The sequence below is a fragment of the Notolepis coatsorum genome (genome assembly GCF_963971535.1).
Source record: "Notolepis coatsorum genome assembly, chromosome: 9".
Taxonomy (NCBI): domain Eukaryota; kingdom Metazoa; phylum Chordata; class Actinopteri; order Aulopiformes; family Paralepididae; genus Notolepis; species Notolepis coatsorum.
The window spans coordinates 62,694,637-62,704,180 of NC_140173.1; the positions used below are offsets into that span (position 1 = coordinate 62,694,637).

At 42.5% G+C, this 9,544-nt stretch overlaps 1 protein-coding gene across 1 annotated transcript in view; it reads left to right on the forward strand.

The window, feature by feature from the left end:
• The window catches only part of LOC311234641 (E3 ubiquitin-protein ligase TRIM35-like), a gene marked incomplete at both ends in the record, with an annotated part of 1,407 nt that extends 1,197 nt beyond the window's left edge, over positions 1–210 (forward strand). The window contains one exon of the mRNA XM_084321888.1: positions 1–210. This exon is cut by the window's left edge and continues 1,197 nt beyond it. Coding sequence (XP_084178014.1) covers positions 1–210 — 210 coding nt within the window.
• Between the last annotated feature and the right edge of the window lie 9,334 nt (positions 211–9,544).

Consider the following 9,544-nt stretch of genomic DNA (forward strand, 5'->3'; position numbering starts at 1 on the left):
GTGAAGAGGAGCCTCCAGAGGATCAGAGTACAGCTGGACTATGACGGGGGGAAGCTGTCCTTCTACGACCCTGAAGACATGACTCACATCTACACTCATGAACACACCTTCACTGAGAAACTCTACCCATTCTTCACTATAGGACCGGCTGGTGATGCCAAACACCCTGATATAAACATCTGCCAATCAGAGGTGTCTCTCTCTCTGTGATATAGTCATGACAGTGTGTTTGTGTGTGTTTGTATAAAACCCTGTTGCACACACGGGGTACACTGTAAAAAAGAAATGTTTTTTCACGGGAAATTCACTGTATTATTTTACAGATTACTTTTGTTTTTCTACTTTAAGTGTAAATGCCATAGAAATACAGTAAATTACGTTTTATCAAAATATTAACCATTAAATAAAGGTTGTAATCTGTAAATGTATTTGATTTTACTGTAATTTGACAACCATTGATGCCATTGATGCCAGACATTTACCGTTTTCTTGCAGCTTTTTTTCTTACAGTGCTGGCATAAAGATAGATAGATAACCACATGCTAGTAATTAGAAGAAGAAATAAATATATAGAATAAAAGGAGATTTTTTTTTGCTCGACTACATGTGTGTGTATGTGTATGAGAGAGATAGAGAGAGAGATCAAAGCGGTGTTAGGACATCGTCTGCGAGGTCGAGGGGTGACGCGCACACACTCCCCAACGCATTCTGCTCGCCGCATGGAGGAGGGAGCGACGCCGGAGTGGAATCGGTCGACCGGCACAAACTAGATTTCTCTGAGCTTTCTTGATTCCAGTTCAGCGTTTTGCAAATTAGTACATTTAATTTTATAAATATCCTCAAACTAAATCCTCAATTTGAATAAAGTGATTAATCTGATTAAATTAGTATTTTTTTTTGTTATTAAATCAACTTTCTTTAATGAATATAACTCATCAGTTTTAATACTATAATATTAGTGTAGCCCAATCTTTATCTGCAACTGTGAAGAAAACCCTGATTGGTTTAAACAGAATGAATAGACACATAAAAAGATATATATATATATAAATTAAAAAAAAATATTAAAAATGTAAAATTCGAATCTTGATTTAGAATTCTAATGCCACCGTAAGGAACGAAGGTCCGAACGTTCGAGCGTTTGGGCTCAGCCCTAGTGTGTGTGTGTGTTTGCACGTGCCTGTAGAGTAAGTGTGATGTGAACCACTGTGTGTGGAATACAGTATTATAATATTCATGTTTTGCGGCGGGCTATATTATCAATACATAAATCATGGCACCGTGGGCATGGACCGCTGCCAGCGGCTGGACGACTAACGGCTGCAGAACTATTGGGGACATCTGACCACTAAGGGCAGGATCCACAAAGGGTAGTCCCCTTTCTATGCAAATGAGCCTCGTCCAAAAATGCTCCCACTCCACCAACCCCCCCCTCCTCTCTCCACCAACCCCCCCCCCCCCCCTCCTCTCTCTACCAACCCCCCCCCTCCTCTCCACCAACCCCCTCCTCTCTCCACCAACCCCCCCCTCCACCAACCCCCCCCCCCACTCTACCAATCTGAGGTGTTAACCTAACGCAGGGGTGCCCAACCTTTTTTGAACCAAGATCTACTTTTTAATTTACCACCTAGCCGAGAGCTACCAGCCAAAATTTGACCTACTCTCGACTAGTATTAGTATTAATAGTATTAGTAATACCCATTCAATATGCACATGACAGAACATATTATATGGCATATAATATTTTCTGTCATGTGCATATTGAATGGGTATATAATATAATATGATATTTTATATATCATTGTAACGGTGTAGTGTAGCAATTACAAGAATGACGAGACTAACTTCTCACGTTGGGCATGCAGGCAGCGTGACTCATTTATTTCACACTCTGCATACACAGACAACACACACACTCAATTCAATGGGCATGAGAAAACATGAGTTTACATTGCCAAAGCAAAAGTGGAACAATACAATCAAAACAAAAATGATATATGTACAATTAAAAGGGAATAGGAATGATGTGTAGACAGAGCTGTCACATTGCAACTGACAAGTGTTGTCACAATACTGGAATTTCGAACTTCGATACGATACCTTGAAAAGTATCGATATTCGATACCATTTTCGATACCACAGGGAAAAATGTTAAATCTTAAAATGTAAAAAAATAAAAAATAAAGATAAATATATATATAAAAGCAACATTTTGTTAAATAAAAAAAAGAAATATATATATATATATATATATATATATATATATATATATATATATATATATATTTTTTTTTTTAACAAAATGTTGCTTTTTTTGCTGGTAGATTCTCCTCAGCTTCTCTCTGGTACTATAAGAGAAGATAAATATAACACTTTTAAAACCCTTTGTTTATCTTTAGATCAGACATTTAAAAATAACTAAATTATCTAATCTTAGAAATTAAGTAAAGTTAATAGTACTGCATGTTAAGCATAACAGATTGATTGATTGATTGAAAATTTTATTAACAGATTGCAGAATGGGTACAATACAGTACGGCTCGATACACACAATTGTTAATGGGAGGCAGACCAGAGAAAGACTTTCGTTTTGTTTACATCAGGGTCCCCCATTTTCAATTCATCATAACATTTGACATACAGATAAACAGTACTGTTACATCCAGCCATTTATGACATACAAGATATACAGTACTGTTTAAGAGACAGAGTTTCTAAAAGAGAGTATATACAGTTAATTTACTTCTGACCATTATAGTCAAAGTATTTTCCTATGAACTGAAACTCATAAGACCACATAAGGCTAGCATCATTCAGTTACAGCTATATTGGCCAACATTAGCCAGCTATCCAGCCAGCTACTGCACCACAAACTGCCAGCCAGCCAGCTGGCTACCTTAACCCACAATACAACAGCTATCCAGCCAGCTACTGCACTACGAACTGCCAGCTTGATTGATTGAAAAGCTAGCCAGCTGGCCACCCCCAATCCAGCCAACCGTCCAAATGACGGTCTCAGCAGTTTCTGCTGTCACGGAGTCACTTCCTGTTTCGCCACATTGTGTTAAACAGATCTGTGTGTCAGAGAGCGGCTTCTGTTGTTTGAGAGGCGGCGTGCGCCTGTTTGTTTAAGGAAGCAGATCTGGATCACGCACGCACGCACGTACGCACACACACACACACACACACACACACACACACACACACACACACACACACACACACACACACACACACACACACACACACACACACACACACACACACACACACACACACACACACACACACACACACACACACACACACACACACACACACACACACACACATGACATGCACACACACAGACACACACATACAGACACACACACATACATTACTTTTTTATATCATCATCCTCATCCTCATCAAAGCACAACCTCCACTACATGGGTTTTGATTGATTGATTGAAAAGTTTATTAACAGATTGCAGAATGGGTACTGTACAGTACAGCTCAATACATACAATTGTTAAGGGGATGCAGACCAGAGAAAGACTTTCGTCTTGTTTACATCAGGGTCCCCCATTTTCAATTCATCATAACATATATGACATACATGACATACAGATAGACAGTACTGCTACATCTACAGGGACGTGCACAGGACTTTAGAGGAGCAGGTGCTCAAAGGCTGCGATTTTTAAGGGCCTTTTTCGGGCGGGGGGACCCCTTTTTATGCTTTTTGGGGGTTTTTGGTGATCAAATATTGAATATTGAACTATAATAATCAGTGCAGGAGCTCACTTATCCTTGAAAGACACTTTTATCACTGACTTAAAAGGCCCATACATCTCCATAAATGTTCAGGGGGGAGGGAATAAGTGCTTACCCTACAGACCCCAAGAAGTGCTGTATATTCTGTATTGTTTAATATAAATGCATTTTTTATTCCAATCCCAATTTGTATTTGAGATTCCCAAATCCCATCGGACTTGACTTCTTTGTGTCCCTCAATGAGTGTAATACCAGCATTCAACAGCGGTTTCTATCATCATCATCATCACCACCCACGCTATGCATAAAATATATAGGTCCGCGGAGAGACATGCTGAGGAGGCCGTGCAAACTGCAATGGAATATGGGGCATCTCTCTCTCTTTACCTAATATTTTGATTCTAGCCTGACATTTTTCAGTTGGAAGGGCAGTCTATATGCGTAACAGTATAAAAAGAAAAAGAAAAATCAAAAAGGGCACTTTTTTGATGAGGCTCAAAAAGGCAGGTGCTGTATGTATAGATGTACAGGCACGTGCACACATAGACATAGAGGCACCCCTTGGCCTCTATGTGTGCACGTGCCTGTACATCTATACATTTATGACATATCAGATTTGCAAATACAGTACTGTTTGTGATACAAAAGTGTCCAGAAAAAGAGTGTATATACATTTGACGTAGAAACTGTACATTGGAGGAGGTTGGGTGGGTGGGGTGGGGTTGGGTGGGTGGGTGGGGGTTGTACATTGGAGGTGGGGGGGGGGGGGGGGGGGGGGGGGGGGGGTTGGGTAGGGGACACACACACATTGTACACTGTACATTGGATACTGACAAAGCCATACTTGGTCATTTACTGTACAACTAGGTTAGGACATTTGTAGGGGCCAGTTTCGAATTGCAGTCTCCCGTAGGTGTTTTTTGAGAGTGTTTTTGAAAGTGGGTAGTGATTCACATTTGGGTAGGGCGTTCCACATTGATGTGGCATAATTGCGAAACGTGTTTAGTCCCTTGTTTGAGCCGAATCTGGGTTTAACATGATTTGTGGAGCTCCCTCTGGTGTTGTGATCGTGATATTCACTGACCTTTGGGTCGCGTAGTGTATCTTGTAGACCAGGCCCATTGCAAGTTGCTGTACTCTGTCGTCTACTCTAAGCCATCCTAGGTTGTCAAAGTGGACAGGGGTGAGGTGGGTTCTAGGAGTCAGGTCAAGCAGTAGTCTGACCAGCTTGTTTTGAGATGTTTGTAATTTGTTTTTTAGTGCCTTTGATGTGCTTTGGTACCATGAGGTGCAAGCATAGTCGTAGTACCCTTGAATGAGTGCTCCTGCTAGAGTCTTCAGGGTATTCTTGTTTACCAGAGAGGAGATCCGGTACAAGAATCGAGTTCGTTGGTTGACTTTTTTTATTACATTGGATGCCATTTTGTCACAGGAAAGATTAGCCTCTAGGATGGAACCCAGGTAGGTAATTTCATCTTTCCTTGTGACAATATTGTCACCCACTGTAACCGAGAAGCCGTCGGTCTTGCTGAGTTTGTTATTTGAACCGAAGAGAATGGACTCTGTTTTGCCCATGTGTAATGATAGTTTGTTGTCGGCAAGCCATATGCAGATTTTGCCTAGTTCCGAGCTGAGGGCTTTTTCAACCTGTAACTTGTTCTTGTCAGAGACCAGCAGGGTCTCTTTGAACCCTGTGAATAGAGGCAGTTGTTTACTCCTGAAGAGCCCCAAGTGCACAAAACAACCACAAGGACGTCCTCTTGTTCACCTGGCAACACGTTGGCTTCTGTCCTGGAGCACAGGGTTAGTTCTGAGTGGAACTCTGTCCTTACTGGAGCACGGGGGTTAGTTCTGAGTGGAACTCTGTCCTTACTGGAGCACGGGGGTTAGTTCTGAGTGGAACTCTGTGTCTTTACTGGATCACAGGGGTTAGTTCTGAGTGGAACTCTGTCCTTACTGGAGCACAGAGGTTAGTTCTGAGTGGAACTTTGTCTTTACTGGAGCACGGGGGTTAGTTCTGAGTGGAACTCTGTCCTTACTGGAGCACAGGGGTTAGTTCTGAGTGGAACTCTGTCCTTACTGGAGCACGGGGGTTAGTTCTGTGGAACTCTGTCTTTACTGGAGCACGGGGGTTAGTTCTGAGTGGAACTTTGTCTTTACTGGAGCACGGGGGTTAGTTCTGTGTTACGTTCTGGACACCGACTGAGGTCGGTGACCACCCACATTCCTGGCATATGTCACTGGGCTTGTCACCTGTCCTTTCCCTGTCAATTAGTGCTGTCACTTAGGGGTGGTTCCTGATTGGCTGTCACGGGGGTGTGTGTGGTATGTTGGTACTATGTAACCTACCTGTCTTCTGCTTGTTCATTGTCAGGTCTTCACTAATTGCGTTCGGGGAAAACGCGGACGGTTCAACTCTGGACCTCCAATAAGCTCCTATTTACCTTATTTCCTGCCGGTGCTATTTAGCATTTATCTCTCTTAGAAATTACTCTTGTGTTCTTACTATTAAAGTCGAACCTGTTCAAGAGTAAACACTCTCCGTCTCTGTGATTGCCTTCACCCATTGGAACTCACCTACCTCCATTCCTGACAGTTCTGAATGGAACTCTGTCCTTACTGGAGCATGGGGGTTAGTTCTGAGTGGAACTATGTCCTTACTGGAGCACGGGGGTTAGTTCTGAGTGGAACTCTGTCCTTACTGGAGCATGGGGGTTAGTTCTGAGTGGAACTCTGTCCTTACTGGAGCACAGGGGTTAGTTCTGAGTGGAACTCTGTCCTTACTGGAGCACAGGGTTTAGTTCTGAGTGGAACTCTGTCCTTACTGGAGCATAGGGGTGGGAATCGCCAGAGACCTCACGATACGATACTATCGCGATACTTGCGTCACAATACAATAGTATCGCGATACTAAATATATCGCGATACGCCGAGTATTGCGGGACATTTTTTTTGTCAACATGTTTTATCTAATAAAATAAAGTTCAGTCTGTTCATCTCACTTCAATCATTTTTATTGCAGAACATGGTATTTTCTCAAGCAGACAGATGTAAACACTGTAATCTGTGTTGCATGTACCTGACAAACTGAACTGTTTGTATTACAGTCATATTCCAACTTAACTGAATGCACATGTGTGTGTGGACTACTGTACTATTACAGGTATTGAAATGAACAATGCAACTTCCTTATACAACATTTACATTTTTAAATTTTAACATTTTTGAATAATTAAATATTGATACTTGGCGTCCCTGTATCGATACAGTATCGCCATGCAAAGTATCGCGATACTACTACGTATCGATTCCCCCCCCCCACCCCTAGTTAGTTCTGAGTGGAACTCTGTCCTTACTGGAGCACGGGGTTTAGTTCTGAGTGGAACTCTGTGTCTTTACTGGAGCACGGGGGTTAGTTCTGAGTGGAACTCTGTGTCTTTACTGGAACACGGGGGTTAGTTCTGAGTGGAACTCTGTGTCCTTACTGGAGCACAGGGTTAGTTCTGAGTGGAACTCTGTGTCCTTACTGGAGCACGGGGTTAGTTCTGAGTGGAACTCTGTGTCTTTACTGGAGCACAGGGTTTAGTTCTGAATGGAACTCTGTCCTTACTGGAGCATAGGGGTGGGAATCGCCAGAGACCTCACGATACGATACTATCGCGATACTTGCTTCACGATACGATAGTATCGCGATACTAAATATATCGCGATACGCCGAGTATTGCGGGACATAATTTTTTGTCAACATGTTTTATCTAATAAAATAAAGTTCAGTCTGTTCATCTCACTTCAATAATTTTTATTGCAGAACATGGTATTTTCTCAAGCAGACAGATGTAAACACTGTAATCTGTGTTGCATGTACCCGACAAACTGAACTGTTTGTATTACAGTCATATTCCAACTTAACTGAATGCACATGTGTGTGTGGACTACTGTACTATTACAGATATTGGAATTAACAATGCAACTTCCTTAATACAACATTTAAAATTTAATTTTTTTTGAATAATTAAATATTGATACTTGGTGTCCCTGTATCGATACAGTATCGCCACGCAAAGTATCGCGATACTACTACGTATCGATTCCCCCCCCCACCCCTAGTTAGTTCTGAGTGGAACTCTGTCCTTACTGGAGCATGGGGGTTAGTTCTGAGTGGAACTCTGTGTCCTTACTGGAGCACGGGGGTTAGTTCTGAGTGGAACTCTGTCCTTACTGATGCATGGGGGTTAGTTCGTCCGAGGAAAGTAGTGGGTGTGATTGGAGGAGTCGTGATGTCAGGCGGGTCACATGATGAGGACCCACAATGCAACACAGCCAGCTGTAAGGAGGATGCCTTCAAGCCATTATCATCCTGTCTAACGTCAGTACCGCACCAGCTAGCTAATGTTAGGGCAGCTAGCTAACATTAGGGCAGCTAGCTAACATTAGGGCAGCTAGCTAACGTTAGGGCAGTTAGCTAACGTTAGGGCAGTTAGCTAACGTTTGGGCAGCTAGCTAACATTAGGGCAGCTAGCTAATGTTAGGGCAGCTAGCTAATGTTAGGGCCGCTAGCTAACATTATGGCAGCTAGCTAACATTAGGGCAGCTAGCTAACGTTAGGGCAGTTAGCTAATGTTAGGGCAGCTAGCTAATGTTAGGGCAGCTAGCTAACATTATAGCAGGGCTCTGTGAGTGTTGCGTTGTGGACTTCTCACATGACCCAGCTGACGTCATGACAGCATTATAGAAGTCATTCTGCGTCAGCGGGCTCACCTTGTCAGTGTCCTGGTTGCTGGCCGCCAGCTCTCTGAAGTGGTCCAGCAGTTTCTTATTGAGCTGCAGTCTTTTCGTCGCCGCTTGGTCTGTGACGTCCCTCCCCTCCTCTGCCTCCTCCTCATCCTCAGCCAGACCTGTGTACTTACCGTCCAGGATCTCGCCTGGAGGCAAGAACGTCATCAGTGTGTAAAGGATATTGTATAACAACCAGGGATGCAGTCGTAATATCAGAACTGCCTGGACGCCACGTGCACACGCGCTCCGACCCGCGCATGCGCATACATGTTCCCTCGTGGTCGCACAAAACAGATGATTATTATGCATAAATAGTAGGAAACATGTTTGTATAGGAAATTACTAGTTTTAGTTTAGTTTTTGTAAATATTGCCTTGAAATAAAGAAGCTGAAAAAGGTAGCAGGGTGTAGCCTTCGATATATAAAGGAATTATATTGTCAACAGATATGGTTGAAAAACAAACAATGTTTTAAATGTAATTGTGGATACAATATTGTAGTTACAATTTCTTTAATTGAATTAACTTAAACTAGACAAGTAAAGACAAACTAAATTAACAATGTAACTTACAGTTTATAGAAGGACAGTTTCCTTCTGAAGCACAACTTATAAGAAATGTCTCATCCTTCCAGTCGGGACCATTTGTCACATAGTGAGAGTTCCACAGATCAAGCAAACCCCCACAGGGCTTGTATTTTGGTTTTGCACTTCTCTTTCTTTGTTATGTTAGTATTGGTATCCTATTATTATGCAAAGTCTAGGTGATAGATAAGTGCCGGGTAGTGTAGTTGAAGACACCTGATGACCTGCGCTATTGTTATAAGACGGTGGGTACTTAGCGCACATGAGTGGAGCACATTTTTGTGTGCGCGCGCGTGCACATTCGTGCGCGACTGCGCGTACTTCTGCTCAGAAAACTGCTAGTAGGACGGCGTGGTACCCTGTGGGACCACCACTGCATCACTGATAACAACAGAGTGTAGACATTTACATTTACATTTAGCTGAC